The sequence below is a fragment of the Chaetodon trifascialis genome, chromosome 15 (genome assembly GCF_039877785.1).
Source record: "Chaetodon trifascialis isolate fChaTrf1 chromosome 15, fChaTrf1.hap1, whole genome shotgun sequence".
NCBI lineage: Eukaryota > Metazoa > Chordata > Actinopteri > Chaetodontiformes > Chaetodontidae > Chaetodon > Chaetodon trifascialis.
The window spans coordinates 23607897-23627217 of NC_092070.1; the positions used below are offsets into that span (position 1 = coordinate 23607897).

General features: G+C 46.4%; 2 protein-coding genes across 2 annotated transcripts; both read right to left on the reverse strand.

The window, feature by feature from the left end:
- Positions 1–753: 753 nt before the first annotated feature.
- LOC139343957 (trichohyalin-like) lies at positions 754–12024 on the reverse strand. Its single transcript, XM_070981818.1, has 15 exons — positions 11931–12024; positions 8058–8156; positions 7525–7581; positions 7368–7436; positions 7195–7284; positions 7013–7122; positions 6285–6810; positions 5696–5788; positions 3377–5605; positions 3127–3274; positions 2790–2907; positions 2540–2699; positions 2223–2324; positions 1711–1797; positions 754–1513 (listed from the first exon to the last, which is right to left on the reverse strand). Exons 2-15 carry the CDS (start codon positions 8061–8063, stop codon positions 1373–1375), a joined length of 3936 nt encoding a protein of 1311 aa, XP_070837919.1. The 5' UTR covers positions 8064–8156; positions 11931–12024; the 3' UTR covers positions 754–1372.
- On the reverse strand, positions 11823–19082 carry LOC139343096 (myosin phosphatase Rho-interacting protein-like). Its single transcript, XM_070980500.1, has 8 exons — positions 18863–19082; positions 16313–16390; positions 16152–16217; positions 15608–15759; positions 15436–15520; positions 14687–14861; positions 13086–13281; positions 11823–12030 (listed from the first exon to the last, which is right to left on the reverse strand). The coding sequence occupies exons 1-8, from the start codon at positions 18986–18988 to the stop codon at positions 11823–11825; spliced, it is 1086 nt and encodes a 361-aa protein (XP_070836601.1). The 5' UTR covers positions 18989–19082.
- Positions 19083–19321: the final 239 nt, after the last annotated feature.

Genomic DNA, 19321 nt, shown 5'->3' on the forward strand with positions numbered 1-19321 from the left:
TTTTAAATCAGGTAAGAGTCCTGCATTTAAAATCAGACTTAGGTAAAAGCGCAACATTGAAATAATCAAAGACTATCAAAGTAAAAGTCCTCGTTCTGCAGTAAAATGTCCCCTTGTGCTGATATATTTTCATGTGTGACATAATTACATTGTTAGTTCTGATACATCAATATTAGAGCAAAAGTAACAGCACGTAAATATAGATCAGCAAACTGTTAAATATTTCCTGTGAGATGTTGTTGTGGAGGAGAGTATTAAAACCTATACGTATAAGCTGATGTCTACACAGCAATGGTTTACACATCAGATGTTTAGATTTATTGCTTTTTATTCTGATCTTATTCTCTTCATTGTCTATTTTATTAACTCTATTTATACTTCTTTCATTATATTCCGTTTGACAGTCATAAATTGGAGTCTGGAGCCTAAAATTCTGCATCAAACCATAAGAAATCCTGACAATGCTAACAGTCATACACATCATGTCAATCAAGGCTCTTATTTTGAAATATTACCGCGGAACGTTTAAGGCCAGCTTGACGGTCACCTTCTTCTTCCTCCTCCAGACAGTGATGAATCCTCTTAATGATAGCCTGAATTATTTTGGCTGCTTCTTCACAACGTTGTAAAACAACGTGTGCAGCAGCTGTGAGTTTTTATCTTTATAGTTGAATTATTTCATCAATGCTGAAACATGACAGATGACACGAAGCTCTTAATTTCAACCTGGAACCACAAGAAGACAGCGAAATAACAGACAGCAGAAGTTTCATCTGCCATTTTGATTTATTAACAATAGAAAAAACATTCATATTATTAAAACTGCAGTGTGCAAATATAAATTACAGTTTGTGAACGACAGATTTTAATCTGTCAGTAAAGTTACCTGAAGGAAATATTTTAAAACATTAGTTTAATTTAAAAGTTTTAACTGCTAAAACAAAACCAGTTTAACGACACGTACAGCAGTGATGAGAGGATGAAAACACACATTTGTGATAAAACAACAAAATGCCTGTACAGATAAAATACATATGAAACACATTAACGCTTTTTTGCATAATATTTTGTAAATACAAATATTAAAAATAAAAAACTTGCAGTTTCACAGAAGCATTTCAGGAGAAATCAGTACCAGAAACTCAGTGGATAACAGACATCAGGCACAGTGGACAGACAACATGAACATCTTTATTTCCTTTAAAGATTAAGATGAAAAAAATTTTAAAAAAAAGGGGAGTGAAATGTGAAATGAGCTTGTGGGTTTGTTAAATAAGACAGAAAGTGGTTACGGACGGAAAAGATGTTCTGTGTTAAACTAAAGGAAAATAAAGACAAATGAAAATGTGCTGCTGCTGTCAGACGTGACGCTTCAGGGGGACGTTTGGTCGAGAGCGCGATGAGCCAGCCGCAGGTTTTCTCTCAGCTCGTCCATGTCCCGCTCTGTTTTGGCCCTCATGATGCTCAGCTCCGTGTACATGTCCTTGTACTTCTTAGTCGCTGTCCTCTTGTCCTGTAACACGATACACACAAAGCCGTGTCTTTGTTTATGTTTTTAATACATTTTTCCCAACTTTGAATTCAAAGGATCAAACATCTGTAGAACATTTTAGTTCACTGCAACCATGCAGAGATCAGGTTGGCTCATTCACTTCCTGTCTCTGACTGCAGACCAATCACAGGTCGGGCTGCTGCTCGCGTGTCTCTCACCTTTTGTGCTGACTGCAGCTCGTCCTTCAGAGACGTGATCTCCTGTTTCAGACACTGCACCTCAGACTCCTTCACTCGCAGAGTGATCTGAAAGAAGAACACTCAGCCTCACACCTCCGGAAACGGTTTACTGGACTCGTGTCTTCAGTGACATGTTGTGGACGTGTGGATCAGGCTCGAGGCTCATAAATGAAAGTGAAACTACCACAGAAAACGTCCCATCCCCAACTCACGTTTTGATTCACTGTATTCAAGTTTTACTGCAAACATGATAAGAATTACTGATAACGACCACAAGAGGGAGTCACGTGCACTTTTGGACATTATTTTTCTGTTTTGTTCCCATTTAATCTTCTAATTTAATGTCTTTACATGTTTTTCATTTAAATGTCCCAAATTAAAGTCTTGTATTTGCAGTGACGAAACATTATCTTTAATCTGGAGTCTAGTTTGTGTCACCTGATGAATTTTCTCTCTTTTGGCTCTGATTTTGGTCTCCACCGGCTCCTTACCTCCATCTCGTAGACGTCCATTCCCTGACTGAGCGGCAGCTCGTCCTGCTTGGCCAGAGAACACAGTCTGGTGATCTCTGCTGCCAGGTGACCGCTCAGCTCCTGCACCAGGCACAAACAACAACAGTGACGGGGTTTAGACGTCACGTGTGCGAGCCAGCACTGCTGGATTTAAAAAGCAGCTAGCGGCAGTTAGCGGCTAACTCACAGAAGAAGAGAAACCTACAGCACACATTCAAACACTGGAGACAACGTGGTCGCTGCCCGACACGTCACCTCATGGAGAACATGTAAAGGATGCTTTAAAGAGCCCTGACCTGGTTTCTGGTCCTCAAGTCCTGGTTTTCCTGCTGGCACTGACACAGGGCCTTCCTCTCCGCGTCCAGAGCCTGGACCAGGTGCCCGTTCTCCAGACACTTCAGAGAGAACTGCTGGGACAAAACCTGGAGCTCCCGCTGGTACGAATCCAGCTCCTCGCTGCACACACAGACTTTTCATGAGAACGTGTCGACCGAAACAACTTCTGACCTCAAAAACAAAGCATGCAGAAATCCCGGCCTGACGTACCTGTGCTGTCTGTAAATGTCCTCCAGGTGTGCGTTTCCTGTGATGCTCTCTGACTGACACCTCCTCTGCACCTCCCTCTCCAGCTCCAGCCGGTGAGCGTTCTTGATGGCTTCGATTGCTGAGAGAAGAGTTTGACGATTAGATAAACTAATAAGTAATAAAAAGCTCGTTATCTGGAATGAAATTACAGATTTCTCTTGTTGGAATCATTTTCCAAAATGTAAAACAGAAGCAGGCTAAAAACAAAGGGCTCAAGTTCTATCTTTGTTAATTCACTGTCTCCTTGGGACAGACAGTTTTCAGTGTTTTGACAGAAGTCGTGTGCGTCTCTGCTCACCGGTTGCCGTAGCAGCACTCTCCTCCTCCAGCAGTCGGTCTCTGTCTACCAGGAGGCGTTCCACTTCCTGTTGGTGTCGGCGCTGCAGCTCCTCCACGACCTTCACGTGAGACTCCTCCATGGAGGCGAAGCCACGCTCACATGTGACCTGGAGGGAAAAGAGACGTTTCCTCAGCGACTCCGTCTCATCTTCACCGTTTAAGAGCTGCCAACCCCCCCCCCCCCGCCCCCCGCCCCCGGCATCACCCACCTTCAGCTTCTCCATCTCCCTCTCGTGCTGCGTCTGAACAGAACTCATTTTCTCGTCAAACTCCTCTCTCGTCTCCTCCTCCATGACGGACAGCTGCTCCTCCAGCTCCTCCACTCTCCTCCTCAGCACTGAAACTTGCTCCGTCTCGAAGCTCTGATCTGTTCCCTCGTGTGATTCGTCGCTTTGCTCTGCGTTTCCTTCTGTTACTTCCTGAGTTTCCAGCTGACGTCCGACACGTGAAGGTGGGATTTCCACACAGTCGAGCTCCAGAGACTCAGCCGTCTCTTCTTCTGGTGTTTCAGGCATCTCTTGGATATTTTCTTCCTCAGTTTCCTCTGCAGGACCCTCATCATCTGCGTCCTGTGGGTAAATCTCTTCTGTCTGACAGCACGTGTTCACCTTATCGACCACTGACGATGACCGTTGTTCTTCTCGCTCTGACAGTCTCGCTCTCAGCTGCCTGTTTTCTTCCATCAGGTCGACACAGTTGCTGCAGACGAGAGAAGAAGAAGTGAGCAGTTTCTGTCTGGTGTCTTCAAGCTCCCGCTCATACTGCGACCGAAGCCGGCTTAAGTGGCGGCAGTACAAGGCTTCAGTTGCTGCAGAGTGAATGAAGCCGGACCAGGGGTGCTCCAGGAAGTGGAAGCTGGAGAGCCTGTCAGCCATCAGCTGGAGTTTCTCCTGGGTGGAGGCGCTGCCAGAGGAGGCGAGCTGGTTTAGCAAAGACATTTTCATCTGTGTGACGACTCTGAACTGACTGATCTCACACAGGTGGTCGTTAAAATCAAATATCCGGCTGTCATCCGCCTGCTGGGTTTCTGTCACACTTGCAATATTCCAAATAATATCCAGATCCTTCAAACCCTCCCTCTCTCCCTGCGCCTCAGGAAGTAGACCATGCCCTAAAAGCAGCATCTGTCTCTCCACTATCATGCGTTCTGTCACCTCGCTGAGGAGCACCTCTTCAGGTTTCTCCTCGTTAAGCTTGGAGGGATTCAGCTTGTTGAGCAGTGAACTCCAAAACTCTTCCTCCCACTTCAACCGACTCGCCACAGTGGGCGTCCTCTCTTCGCTCTCATCCTTCCTCAAACCATCATCCGACTTGTCGATCACCTCCAGTAATTTCCCCAAAGCGTTCAACCTCACGACCATCCCCTCGATCACTTGCTGGATCCTTTCTTCACCAGACACACATCCGTTTCTGCCTCCATCTTTCAGCCTCTCCTTCTCAGCCTCGGCCTCTGCAGCTCTTTCACGGTGAAGTTTCTCGGCCTCCTTCAGCGCTGCGTTCTGCGTCCGCAGCTCCCTGCAGGTCACTTCTGATTGGTCGAGCTGCCTCTCCAGCTCCGTCAGCTTGGCCTCGGTGGCCTCCAAACACTGCAGCAGATATCCCTCTGGTTTCCTCTCCCTCTTCTCGTCTCCTGGCTCTTCTGTTTCTTCTAGGACGTTCAGCTGCAGCAGTGCCTCCGTCTCCCTCAGATTCTCCTCCAGGGAGGCGATCAAGGTCTGCGCCTCCAGGATCTCCTGGTTCCTCACGCTCAGCTCTCTCTCCAGATCTTCCAGCGCTGTTTGTCCCAGCTGTTCCACCTCAGGGAGGTGATGGGGTGTGGTGTACCTGCTGCTGAGCTCTGCTTTCAGTCTCTCTATCTCGCGGTCAGCCTCTGTCAGCTGGTTTAGCATCTCCTGGTTGCGCTGGTTGAGAGCCTCGTTCTGGCCGCTGAGCAGCGCCACCTCCTGGGAAAGCCTCCTCACCACTTCCTGGTCTGGAGGTGTATGATCTGCACAGCAGCTCAGCGAGTTGTCATCTCCCTCTGCAGACTTCTCCACCATTAACGAACTGTATTCACTCTCATGTATTTGTGTTTCAGAGCTGAGGACCTGCTCACAGTCTTCTTCGTCCAGCTGAGCCTGGTGGCTGGTTTCTCCATCACTCTGAGAAAACAGGTCTTGTGTGTCTGATGCAGGTGATAATAAAGGCGTGGCTGGCGTCTCCCCCAGCTCCTGGAAGCGTCCCTCAGCGTCATGCAGCCAGATGCTGGGTGTCTGCGGTGTTAATTCGGGCGGCTCAGAGCTGAGCTGCTCCTGCATGCTCTGTCTGATGATGTTCTGCTGCTGTAAGAGCTCTCTGGTTTCTCTGTACGTGTCTTTCAGGGTCTGTGTGTGGCTGTTCGTTGGCTTTTCATTTGTGTCCGACGGGCAAGAGGCTGCTTCAGAGCTTGGCGGGTCCAGCTTCAGTAAAGACGACAGAGAAAAACAGCTTATTTTAAAGATTTGAATGTTACATGAAAAACTGTAGCTGAAGCCCAAAATGTGTCAAACCTGCTGCTGATAAGATCCTGCTGCTCTCAGCTGAGCCTCCAGCTCCAGTCTGCCACGCTCCGATTCAGCCAGCTGGGCCTTCAGATCCTCCAGCTTCAAAGACAACCAGTTCACATATAAAAGCCTCTCACATCCCAAATCTGGAGCTACATTAATGATTCTGATAAAGGGCTTTAATCTCAGGCTCTTTATCTGCAACACGTTTCATCAGCAGCTAGCTGCTAGTTTTTCTGTCTGTGGCAGGTAGCGGACTGTGTAGCTGCACTTTGACATCAAACTGCTTGAGCTAAATGCTAATTCTGCTAACACAGAGCACGGCTGAGGCTGAGGAAATGTTATCAGCTTTGCAGATATTTCAACATAAACCAAAACATCTGGCTATGTCTGTGCCAAGTTCAATGACAGTCCATCCAACAGTCGTTGAGACATTTAGATTTTTCACTGGAATTATAACGTTGACCTGCTGGTGGCGCTACATGATAAATCAGGATGGCTTCAGTCAGCAGGACTCGTCCTCTGTGGACGTCTGTTAACTAAAATCGATCAGTTTAAATAAAGTTTTTGGTGTTTGTGGACTTAGAGCACTCACCCCCTTCCTGTAGCTGTCCAGCAGCTTCTCCATCTGCACGCCGTCTCCAGCTTCAGTTAGCAGCGGGACACTTCTCTCCAGCCTGAAAGCCGTCTCCTCCACCAGCTTCCAGCACTCTTCGATCTCTCCCTCCATTTTTTCCTGCGATTTTGGACTTAGTGCTCTGATGGCGCCACCTGCTGTTTTGTCTCCCATCGCCTCCCATTCCAGAGCGATGCCCAGCATGCTCTCGTACCTCCTCCTCCTCTCCTCTCGCCTCTTCCTCCTCTCCAGGTCTCCCAGGTCCAGCGAGCACAGAGCGTCAGTCCTCTGAGACTCTGCGTCCACAGCCGTTCTTTTGGTCTGAGGCCTGAATTCGGCCCAGTCGAAGGTTTTGTAGCGCCCCTCCCGACGTCTCTCCATCACAGTCCTGTGTTTGGGGCGAGGGTCTCTGTCTGTGGAGACGTCGGCGGAGGGGGAGTCCTGAGTCACATCTGGTTTGGGGAGGGCTTCAGGTGGGCTGCAGGGTCCGTGGTGGCCAGGTAAACTGTGCACAACATGTAGGTAAGGTTCAGTGGAGGAAGAGAAAACATCACGATGTCGAGAACTGCATGTTTTTATTCTGCTGTTTATTTTATTTTATTCTGTTATTTATTCTATTGATTCTCTAAGTTTGATCTAAAACCAGACTGATGTTAAATCACCACCCACATTAAAACCAGATTAAGATTTGACAGGATTTAACTTACCTGGTCAGGTCCGGGGCGTTTGCTGGATGCACGTTCTTCATCAGAGCCTGGATCCAGTTCTTGCGTATCCCTGAAGTCATGGCCGACAGCGTGAAGACGCCCTTTGGGGTCTACAACATAAAGACAGTTAACTTCCTGTTCGTGCTGGTTTTGTCTGTCAATGGCAGGAAATGTGTCCTTACGTGGATCTGAAAGCCGTAGTTTCTCTGAACCTGGTACTCAGACACATTATAACACTTGGTCAGGTCGATCTCTCCTTCGAGATCTGAAGCCTGAGGGGAGCAAACAACACATTTACACATCATAAAGGAAACTCTGCTGATTTACACTCCATTAAAAACTAATATCAACAAACCTCCTCGGCTATCGAGTCCTTGTAGTACCTCAGACTGTCGGTCGACAGCACAAACCAGTATTTCTTCCACTAGAGGGAAGCAGAAGGCAAATGAAGTCAGTGTGGGCGAGGAGACGTCAACAGATCAACGTATAGAAATGATTTCATTTACATTTACCTGCTCATTTTCATTCAGTTTGACCATCCAGCCTTTTTTGAAGTTCAATAAATCTGGCTGTGAAAAGACACAAACAACAGCAACAGTAAACAACAGCAACAGTAAACAACAGTATGTGTAATACATTAAACTGTAAGCAGTGCAGAAAAGCAACAAAGTAATTTACTTACAATTTTAGGGTATTAAAGATATAATTGTTGGAGTATTTATATTATAGTGCTTTATAGTTTTTCTTCAGCACATTTCAGAAGGAAGTATTTCACTTTTACTTTTATTTTATGACGAGACATCAGACAGACACTCACATTTAAGGCAGCGCCCCGGGTGAAATACCAAAGTTTAGGGGTCTCATTTGACAAAGTTTGGTCTGTACTGAGGTGTTCTGGTCTCATGGAGCTGAGCACCTGTGGGGCCTCCAGGGGTCACAACTGGGACTGCTTTATTTTTTATGTACCTCTCAGTGTACGATGCTGCCAATGATCTGAGTTCATCTGGAGGAAAAAAACCTGATTCTTGATGTGTTGGTGACTCACGGTCATGACGGTGTCTGACGTCCTGCGGTCCAGAGACCGGGCTCTCCTCTGAGGGGGGGGTGCGGCGAGCTGAGCTATGTCTCCACATGACTGCAGTTTCTGTGAAAAATCAAACGAGTGTGAACACACAGAAATCATCACGTCCTCTTCTGTTTTGTTTCGTCTAAGAGGAGCAGGTTTCCGCTGACGTGAGGACGTGACGTGCCTTCTCCATCAGGACGGTGGCAGTTTGTCGGTGCGGCTGCATTCCTCCAGCCAGAGTAACCGATAGTCTGGATCCTTGGCAGAGCCGTCAGCTGTGAGGATTAGGCCTGCTGCAGAGCACCGCGGGGAGTCCAACAGGCTTTTCTACACTGCCTGTTAAACTCTTACTCACATCGCCGGCGAGCCGCACATGGATGACTGCATCTCGGCTATGGAATGCATGAAAGGCTTTTAGAGGCTACATAATCCCTGATAGTCTGTGGCTTTTTGTCTTACGTTTCTAAACGATGCTCCGGCAGCTGAGCGGGGTTCCCGCCTGCTCCTTACGGTCAGGTTTCACGCTGCTTCACCAGCACGTATCCCAGTCTCTTTCAAGTCTGGATTACTCAGCGTTTAATGAAACAAGGCTACGTTTTTTGTTTACTTGAGCCTGAGCTATTCAAAAGATTCATTCTTCCCTCTTATATAACCACTTAAAGGGGAAAAAATGACCACTTTAATCGTTACAGAACATTCTTTGTGCTCCTTTTTTTCCTCTGGCATTTACATTGAAAACTATCCAAGGACACAACACACGGAGGGACACGGCGATCCGGCTGCTGTGTGAACTGATCTTTTTTTCCTCTCAAACAATCGCTGACCGCTGCAGACAGAGCCTGTCCTCTGTTTCCTGAAGAAGCCTCCCAAAGCTGGGGGGGGGGGGGGGGGGCTGGGGGAGGAAGAGGAGGCCGTCTTGAGAATCTGCGCTCTGAGGCCTGAATGAACTCCGCACAGGCTCCTTTGACCTTCTCCTGGTTACCAAAACAAACGCACCCACAGACACACAAACCATCGCGTGGGATAAAATGTGCTGCTGGAGTATTTAAGAGACAAATCCTCTGCAGTGTTTAATCAAAGATTAACAGCTGCCACGGTGACGACCATCTGTGTCGTAATGTCAGAATACAGTCATCACACTTTCACGACGTTTTTCAGCCTCGGCTTCGGCCGCTGAGGGGTGTTTCACGAAGGTGGCTCATTCACTACTGTCTTGAATGAGCCCAACTAAACCAGGATTAAAGGGTTTCATAACTGGGAGCTGATGTGAGCAGGCCTGACCCAACGAGCGCTGATCACATCGATTCACGGTGAGGAAAACAGACACATGAAGACACAAGTGTCACGTTTGGGAAGCAGCTCTCAAACATGTATGGAGAATGAAATATTGAAAGGAAGTTTTCTCCTCATGGTTCAGCTCAGCAGGGCGCTCTCAGGTTCACCTGAGTCACCTGACATGGCACACCTGGACAACGAAGCTGAGGAGCATCTCATGAAGAACGATCATCAATGAAACCTTCTTCAGCAGTCAGGCTCATTCAGGAATTTCGGTTTTCTAAAGGAGTCTGTCGGTCGCAGGTTGAAAACACGATGCTCGTGTTTACGCTCTGGCACCTGGTCAGGTGCAAGTCCCGCCCTCGCACCCTGCGCTGTTATTGGCTGGAGGCTACGTGCTCACTGCCAAAGGCTGACGCCCAGAAATTCACAGAACACGGCAAAATGGGAAAACACAGGCAGGGTCTCTGCAGATAAAGACATGAGAGGGACAATTTTATATAAGACTAAATATCGTTTTTAGGAAAGTCCAACTCATTCTGCCTTTAATGTGGACGTCACACGTCGACAAATACCTGCACAGTATTCCAGTCCACAGCGTCATGACTATAAGCAGCAACAACTGAGGACTGCAGCTGGCTTCAGATCATCTCTGTTCTCCTCTGCTTTGCTTTGCTTTGCTTTGCTTTGCTTCGCTCTGTGATCTGAACTGTATGTTAAACATGCGCCGCTCTGTGGCTGCAAGCGCCGCCGTTTGGCCTTAACATGCCCGGTTTCATCACTATGAATCAACGTGATCAGTGTAAACCTGGTTCAGCTCATGATCTCGCTTTATGTAACATCCCTGTGGATTGTTTATCCCTCATGCAGACGGATACCTGTTGAGGTCTACTCACCTCTTAATTACTCGAGTCTCGCCTGACAACACACAGTGACTGGCACTGACAAACAGATGTGCAGTTGAGAAGGAGCTACAAATGGAGGAAGCACTTTCTGAGCTGCAGAGGTGATCAGGTTCAGTGAACACAGGGCCGTCATGTGACTGATTCTCAAAAAGGGTCTTTGAGAGCTCCTGACACGACGCTGCATCTTGTTTTAGGTCTGAGGAATCCCTGGAAAAAATCTGTAAGAGGAATGTCGTCTCCCAGATTACAACACACAACAGGAGGCGGCCTGAACACCTGCAGGGCATCAAAACCAGTTCTGTTCACAAACAAAACGCAGCTCTGGATGAATCACCGCCTCTCTCCCACCTGCTGACACATGCACCCACTCACACACGAGCTGGAGGGAGAAACACATGCCTTGACACGGCGGGATCGGCTCGTCCACGCGGTTTACGCCAAACTCTCGTCACCTTCCTTTCAGCGCGCGGTGAGGACTGAACGTGGGCCGCTGCGGCGTGAAACTCTTGAATGGATCAGGTCTCGTGTTTAGACGCGCCGGCTGACTGATGCTAACAGTCCGCGGCGTTTGATCACATTCAGCGTTACGGTGACGTCTTTCCTGGCGTAACACCTGGTTGTGTGAGTCATGATCAAGTCCAGTCCAGCCCACAGCCCAGCCCAGTACAGGCTGGGTACAGTTACTGGTCTGAATCATGACAAACCCATGGTGGGATTAATCAGCACTACCTATTTATGGCTATGACTATCACATGGTGGGAACAGACCAGTCAGGAAAAGGCTTTTTCATGTTGAACCTTTTCTTCTTCATATCCTTTGAAAACTACTTGCCCTGTCAGCAATTTATCATTAACATCAGTTACCTTCTTTTCTGTCTTTTTTTTGCTAGCTTAGCACTTATTTTTCTACATTTGCCTCATTTTTGTTAATTAAAATAAAGCTTTAATGAAAAGCCAGTGCTCTCTTTGGCAGATGAAGGACTAAAGGTAATACAGATCCATTGCTGTGCATCAGAGATGGATGATGCTGACTTTTCTACTTCCTGATTCTCAGTACTGTCGTTTTGGAGCCTCCCCTGGTTGCCTGGTAACCTAACAGTGTCAACAAAACTCCAGACCCTCCCATAGAAGCACAACGTGCCAGTTTTCACACTTTCTTGTGTGGATTAACCAAACCGAACGTAGCAGGTGATTTAGTGAGTCTTAGAGGTCGTGGAAGGCAGATTCTGTCGCGTTGCTGTTTCCCCGTTTCAGTCACGTGAAGTTAAGCGGCCTCTGGCTCAAAAGGCGACATTATAAAACATGTGGAAACTTGCAGAAAGTGTACAACATGTTGTTTTGGCGGGTTCAAAGTTTCTTGAACAATTACAGTGTGTAGCAACAAAACGTGCCTCCTGGATGACTAACTCTGAGGATATTTGAGGAGGAGACCCTGAGGGACCCAGAGCACACAGGAGGGATGATTTACTGCCACCGTCCAATGAAAATCGTGCATGTTTGCTGATTTAAATGTGCGTCTTCCAACAGCAGCTGCTTATGGCTGCTGAGCTCTACGTCACTGTCTGCTACGCGGAACCCCTGGAATGGAGCGGTTTCGGCACGGTGGCCACACGAGGTATTACAGCGCCCGCGGTCATCACCTGAGCCTCGCTGTGGGTGCTTGCTGTGCTTACCTCTCTCTTGCTGGTGCGAGCTTCACTCCGGCCCGTCCTGGAAACAGCTGTCCCCTCTTCGGCCTCCGGTCCCAGCAGCCTCTCTGTTGCTCCATCACGGCTGGAAAACAGGAGCAGCTAATTAGTGACAAACTTCGCCTGTGTGTGTGTGTGTGTGTGTAGCTGCCCTGAGCCGCTAACACACAGGTGGTGTGATTTCCAGCAGCGTAACACTAAAGATGACAGCTTGATAACAGAGTCCAATCAGCACCTGTGCAGCAGAAAAGAGCCCAGAGGATCAGAGAACGAGCGCTGCTGTCCTTCCCGCTCGTGTCAGAGGGGTTTGCTGTTGTGACACTAATGTGGCTACATTATCAAATAACAGCGATGGCAGTTTTTAGTTTCATTTATCTCAATTAAAACTTGACAAACTTTTGTCAAAGTCTGTGAAAAGATGAAACAGGACATGCTGAACTCTGTGTGTTTGACTGTTTCACTGAGCTGCTCTGCGTCTCTCAGTTCATTATAAATACAGAAACATCTGTCACGTCTCTCCGGCCTGACGTTCCAGTGTCCGGCTCTCTCCTCCGGCCTCTCGTGGGTGCAGACAGCCTCGTGCCCTCAAACTGAGCTTTGAGCTGAAGTCTCCTCCCCTGACGGGCAGGCAGACAGTCAGCGTTAAGGTCCTGAGAAACAATGCCGCAGAGATCTAATTACAGCACTGTTTTGGAATTTCTGGCCTTATTTGGGGGGCATAAGTATTTTCTGTTTTTATTGCCCAAAAAGGCAATGAGTGAAGAAATGATGTATTCTCCTCACGTGACCGCTGGGGCTCAAACTGGGAGGGTTTCTTTAAGCTAAATTTAAAAATGCGGCAGTCAGATCTCTAATGGAGGGGTAGAGCGTGAGCCTTTGATCTGGTGTTTAGCGGTGTGTGATGGCTGTTCGGCTTTATACTGGGGGGGGAAGTGGCGAGGCAGTGGATGTCCTTTGTGCTAATTGCTTGCACATTTACCCCTTTTCCTCTGCCAAGGCACTTTAAATGGCTGTTGCCCGCAGAAAACATGCAAACACGGGAACATACACATGAGACTGCTGCCAAACTCGACCTATAGACGATTCATTTACAAATATCCTCATTAAAGCTGGCTGAAATGATCTCCACTCAGCTCTTACCTTCTGTCCCGGCTCTGGCTCTTGTTGTTCGCTGTCGTTTGGATGTTGTTTGACTCGGCCAGCTGCTTGTTGCTGCCAGGGTCAACGTTTCCACCAGTCACCAAGTCCAAGGAACCGACCGGACTAATCAAACCGCTGCCGCCATCCAAGGTCAGGGAGTCCCTGGAGCCCGGGCACAGGTAGGCAGACGTGTCGCCTGGAGACAGCAGCACAACAGGCTTCAGACTGAGATACACTGAGGGCAGAAACAGTCTGAAGTAGAGTTTTTGGAAGGTATTTGAGGTCCAATGTCTCTTTACCACATAACCCTGACAATCTTTAAAGAGCCAGCAGCCAACAAGCTGCATGAAATCCTTCTGGTTTAATCACACAACACTGTCAGGGTTCACTCTGAAGCCACTGGCACAAAACCTCCATTGTTTTCCCTCCTAACATTTCACCTAATGTTATTCAGCATCTCAGGAAATCACCTTAAAGTTACAGGAAGCAGCTCGATCAGTTCTTTTAATACCAGATACTGAATGGTTTGAAGGGTTTTAATATTTACATTTATTACAGTAACACTTAATCATTTTGTTTAGACTGCACTCACACACAAACACCAAGAAAAAAACAATTATAATGACAAAAAACACAAATAAAAATCAAGATTGAACTGGACTGAAGAAGAAGGAAGGAAGGAAGGAAGGAAGGAAGGAAGGAAGGAAGGAAGGAAGGAAGGAAAGGAAAGGAAAGGAAAGGAAGAAGCAAACGTGATTCAGTGTCATTGAAACCTAATTTTTAGTTTTTTCTCTGATGCTTCACTCATTTTAAGAAACAGACAGACAAAATCTGCTGCCTACATTGCCCACAATGCACCTGGAGGTCTTCAGAGCCGTGACACTGAACAATAAACTTAATGTGCCCTAAAGCCAAAACATTGAGCTTAAAGACGCTAAAATCGAATGCAGGTAACATCTGAAATAAACTGGACACTGACTGATCAGTGTTACCCTCCAGAGACCCACGATGGTCCAGGACAGACCTTCATTCATGAGTGTGTGTTTGGCTCTCAGAGGGTCCCTTGTGTAGACCCTCCATGGCTCTAATGAAGCAGCCTCGTCAGCAGGAGTTAATCCAGGCCTTTATTACAGGACCTGTCCAGACCCGGCAATAAGTCTGACGCCAGATGGGAGCTGCTGTCCACTGTCACAGCACAGAGCTCCAGGAAGGACGGATACCTGTGCTGTGCTACCATCAAGCCTATTAGGACTCGTTTAAGAGGTCTTTTATGGGTCATGTTTGGCTTTTATGATGCCTGAAGGTTAGAGACACACGTTTCCTGCACGTCTCACAGTGTGTTTCAGTCTGTGTTTATGTAACTCTGCTTCCTGCTGAAACTCCTCCAGCTTCGTTCCCATCGTGACAAATCAGCACTTGGTCAACAAGCCCGGCTGAACAAGGGTTAAAAGAAATGTACAAATAAGAAGCTGTAAGTCTGTGAACATCTGCAGGATGTTAGGACAGTGCGAGAGGACAGGAAGTGGCTTTGATTGGCTGACGGACATGAAAGGTCGGCATGTGTGTGTATTCAGTATGTGTGTGTTTTGCTTGTGCTGCACCTGCAGGGGTCTGGTCCAGGCCGGGGGGGTCTGTGTCTGTGACGGTCCACGTGGGGGTTACACCTGGTCCCCTGCCCCGCTGGTCCTCCTGCCACCGACCGCAGCCGGACTCTGCAGTGCTCTCAGAGGACGCAACGCTCGCATCAGTTGCAGCCATCTTTGCTGGAGTGGGTTCCTGAAGTTTGTTAGAAAAGCAGAAAGATCATTCATTGGACTGAAATGTTTTGCTCAGACGTTCATGGTGCTCAGAGGATGAACCCTGGTGATTCTGGCGATCGTCTGACTTTCTTTGTCAGGCTGACATTTGTGGTTTTGGGTGAAATGATCACGCTCCCGTCAGGGTGACCCTCTGACTTCTCTTCAAGCATCATCAGCAGGTAGAAGATTAAATGTGTTCCACAGTCTCAGCTGCACGTTGTGTGTAGTGCTAATGTTAGCATGCTAACATGCGACACTAAGATGCTCAGCATGTTAAACATTACACCTGCTGAACATCAACATGTTTGCATTGTCGCTGTGAGCATGTTAGCATGCTGATGTTAGCATTCAGCTCAGAGCATCACTGAGCTGCTAGCAAGGCTGTAAACTCTTTGTCTTGTCTGTGTATTAATGGACATTTTGGTCTGCTGATCCAAGATGGAAGGTCAGGGGGTCCTAAAAACCCTCAGGGTTCATCCTCTGAGCACCATGAACGAGTTTCCTGTCAATCAGACCAGCACGTGAGGCAGGAGAAACGCAGCGTGAGCTACCTGGGTGGCAACACGCTCCACTTTGCGTTTTTTCTTCTGATTCTGCTTGTTAGTCCGCAGATAGACGGCAAGCTGTTCACTCCACCTGGTAAACAAAGGTACAAACAGCAGAGACATTAAAGCGGCACACAGGAAACCTTATCGCTCAGCGCTCATGTTGTTTCATACTGACCCATTCGTGATCTCTTTATTGTCACCACGGATAAATATTTCCTGCTCCGGCGTGACGATGCAGAGCGCGTTTCTCTGGCCCGTCCTGGGCTCTGCATCCGTGATGTCAGTGCACAGATTCAGGTTCACCGTCCCCTGAGGCAGGGTGCTCGGCTGGAGGAGAATCAGAGCATCGAGGTTACTCTGGCAGAGGTCGGGGAGCTAGTTACGAAATCGGGAACTGCCAGCGCCGATCACCAGAACGCACACGAGTGACAGTCAAACAGAAAGTAGTTTGTGGTGTTAAGTGTGGGATGAAAGAGATGAGGGAATGAGATTTGAGGGGATCACAGAGCGAGGGGGGATGTGTGCATTAGAGGACAGGCTAAGCCCAAATCATCTGCTGTGGTTGTGAGCGCGACATCTGGCCTAAAGATGCTGGCTTGAGCTCAACAAACTGTAAATGCAGATGCACACAGGGAGCCTGATTTACTGTACGTTGCTACCTTTTCCAAAATTCAATATCTGTGCTGGGTCACAGCTTCAGTAGGTGAGCGGTTTCTTACCAGTTCGTCCAGTGCAAAGCTCAGGCTGCCGTGTTCATACAGGATGAAGAAGCGCCGCTGCCATTTCTGAGGCACAACACACAAAGTCACTGCAGCGGAAACAGTCGCGGTAAAGAACTGATGAACGTGTGTGAGTTTCTGCTCAGTGTCGCATGTCTTACCCTTGACCTCTGCATCGGGTTGTCAAAGTCTGTCCCCTCCGGAGCCAAACACAGCCAGCCTCCATAGATGGGCTTTGCCTGTAATTCAGGGGGAAAGTGGAAATAATTCACACTCAGACTCTGCTGCGATGATGAAGCACAGGCTGCGTCAATAATGCATAAAGCCAAAACAGTTAGTCGATTCTGGCAGCTGTTTATGTAATCAATTCACTGTTTAAGTCATTTTTTCCACCAAAAACGCCAACAATTCCCTCATCCCTGCTTCTCAAATGTGAAGCTTTGATGCTTTTCTGTGTCTCGTGCGATCGTAAATTAAATCTTAAATCTAAATATCTGGGTTTTAGGTTGGTGGACGGATAAAATGATTCGAGGTAGATCAATACATCTGATACGTATCTGTGCCAGTGACTTATTTATCATTCAACAGCACGATGCTGTGCTTACTTACTGCTACACATCTGAAACCAAAAAGCAAACAGGAACACTGTTATTCATGGAATAAAAATATTTAATTGATAATGAAAACAATCATTAGGTGATGCATCACTAACGTACAGCATCCTTTCTGATGCATACTGTATGAAACTGTAGAGAAAAACTCTCCAGCGTTTAATCTGAGGGGATCGAATGAGGTCCCTTCAGACTTTGCTGTTCTGTATTTAAACCCCGACGTCTTCTGAAGAGCCACTTTTCCAATTTATATGGCTGCACGTGAAAGCACCATTGAGGCAAACCTCTGGATCAATCCACACTTTTAACACTTCAAGGAAAATAGAAAATATACCCAAATACTGACAGAAAGCTATTCATTTAACCATCACATAAGATAAAGAAATGAGCACGTTTTCACGTTTCAGATGCTAAAAGAAGTGAACGTGTTTTCACTTCAAAGACGCCTTAAAATCATTCATTTTCTCTTGTGATCGATTCATCGGTTAATCAGCTAATCGTTTACACAAAGCGTTTTTCTCCAGATAAAATGTCTATTTGTGCTGGTTTATCCATGTTTTTTAGTGAATATGGCCAAAAATAAATGCTGCTGTGACACACCTTTAAGGGGAGCATCGCTGCCCGTATGTTTTCATATCAAATCTACGTGCACACAGTATGTTGAGTTTTTAAAAACAATACAAAGACGCTCCACATTTACAGCAAACACCATCTTTTCTCTGTGAGCGCGACTGTCGGGGCACCAGCATGCCGAGTGTTTGCAGGTTGAGCAACGGCGCTGAAATTACAGGGCACAGTGAAAGCAGGCAGGAGGACGCAGAGCAATAACATATTTCAACAATGTGAGGCATGTAGGAAGCGTCACCTCCACATGACAGAGCGGCAGTGTTTTCAGCGCCGCAGAGCAAGTGCATACAACAAATGACTCGTCTTTCCTGCCGCAGCCGGTTACCAATTAAGGATTAAGAGATCATTATATAATTGATTAATTACTCGTCACACGTCCAGAACAAAGCGAACACTTTCTGATTGTGAAACACTTTCTGACTTTTTGTGTTCCTCATTACGTGTCTTTAAATTGGGTTTACGTAAGTTGAATACATCATTGTGGTGGACAGAAAGTACATTTACATAAGTACTGCACGCAAGCAAAATATGGGGTACTTGCGCTTTAACTGAGTATTTCCACTATATGCTGCTTTAAAGTTAGATACTTAGATACTTTACATTTTACTCCACTGTATTTCCAAAACAGTAGTATTGGGTTGGTACAAGTAAGATGAGATAATTAAAGACTTTCAGTCTTTAATTAGTCGTTACAGCCAGCAAATACTATACTAAACGCCATAAAAATACTACTGCTGGTATTCTTATGAGAAAACCACCAACGTCATAAGTGGTAAACTTTAATATATTTATGGAGTAATCATTAATCATTCAGCCACCAATGTCAACATTTGAAGAGGGATTACCACTTTCATACAAAAGGTCAAACTTAGTGACACTTTGAACTTTGTTTTATCGTTTGACACGAGGTACAAAAAACGACTTTTGTTAGGAAAATAAATCCCTGAAACTCTCCTTTTTATAGTGCTCATTATTTTTATTTTTTTTGTTGAATTGAATTGGAAATCTAGGTCCCCCAGTATAAACATTAAATGAATAACCCCCCACCTTGTCTGACCCCCCCTCCCTCCCCTGTTAATAATTTGTTGACAGTCCCTAATTTAACCAAAACTGTTGGTTTTCACACGATTAATGGATTAACGAACTGTTAACAAACAGCAGCAGAGAGCTAAAAGCAAACCTCAAATTCAACATTTTCACATTTTATATGAGTATGTTAATGGACTTTAAATAGAAATAAAAAAATAATTTAACGTTTATAGAAGAAAACTAGCTCAGATCAGTTTTCGGAAGCTGACGATAATAACAAACAGGTGTAGACGACAACCGTTACGTCGAATATAAATAACAAAAATCTGTTTTTTGGGCGTAAAAACGATGTGACAACTAGATATTTTTCCACACGTTAAATTTTCTCCACTTCTGAAATAAACTCGCGGTCACAGTGACTGAACAGACGTGCTTTAACGTTACCTGCTCCATGTCATGGTCGTTCATCAGATGCAGCTCCCGGGACTTGAAGCAGTTCTGACATTTACTTTTATTAAAAATGTTGGCTTGAAACTTGTTACACGGACTCGTCGCCTTGTCCCCCGACATGTTCCGGTCAGCGTGGTTCTCCTCCGCCGGTGAAAAATCCAAACACAGACCGCTCTCCTGCTCCGGAGCTCCGCATTGAATGAAACGGTTTACCCCGAACGAACATCTGTCAAACACAGCTCGAGCTCTGTTGATTGCTGTCGTCATGGACATGTCATCTGACGAGAAGCTTCCGGTCACAACCTACAAAATAAAACTACAAACACTTCTTTATTCATTTATTTTTAAATAAAATAAAATAAAATATTTATAAAGGATACTGCAGCAAGTAACCAAGAATAAAACCTGCGCATACAAACAGGTCAGGGAGACAAACAGGAGAAAATAAAATAA

Bases quoted from the DNA above. Each gene is read 5' to 3' on its own strand.
- LOC139343957 (XM_070981818.1), bottom strand. The intron at 7,437-7,524 runs GTAAATGTAAAT...GCTTCCCTCTAG, and splicing joins AACTGAATGAAAATGAGCAG to TGGAAGAAATACTGGTTTGT. The intron at 7,285-7,367 runs GTTTGTTGATAT...TGCTCCCCTCAG, and splicing joins AGGACTCGATAGCCGAGGAG to GCTTCAGATCTCGAAGGAGA.
- LOC139343096 (XM_070980500.1), bottom strand. From the start codon at position 18,988: ATGTCGGGGGACAAGGCGACGAGTCCGTGTAACAAGTTTCAAGCCAAC. The intron at 14,862-15,435 runs GTAGCTCACGCT...AACAAACTTCAG, and splicing joins TGGAGCGTGTTGCCACCCAG to GAACCCACTCCAGCAAAGAT. The intron at 12,031-13,085 runs GTAAGAGCTGAG...CCTGTTTTCCAG, and splicing joins AGCCAGAGCCGGGACAGAAG to CCGTGATGGAGCAACAGAGA.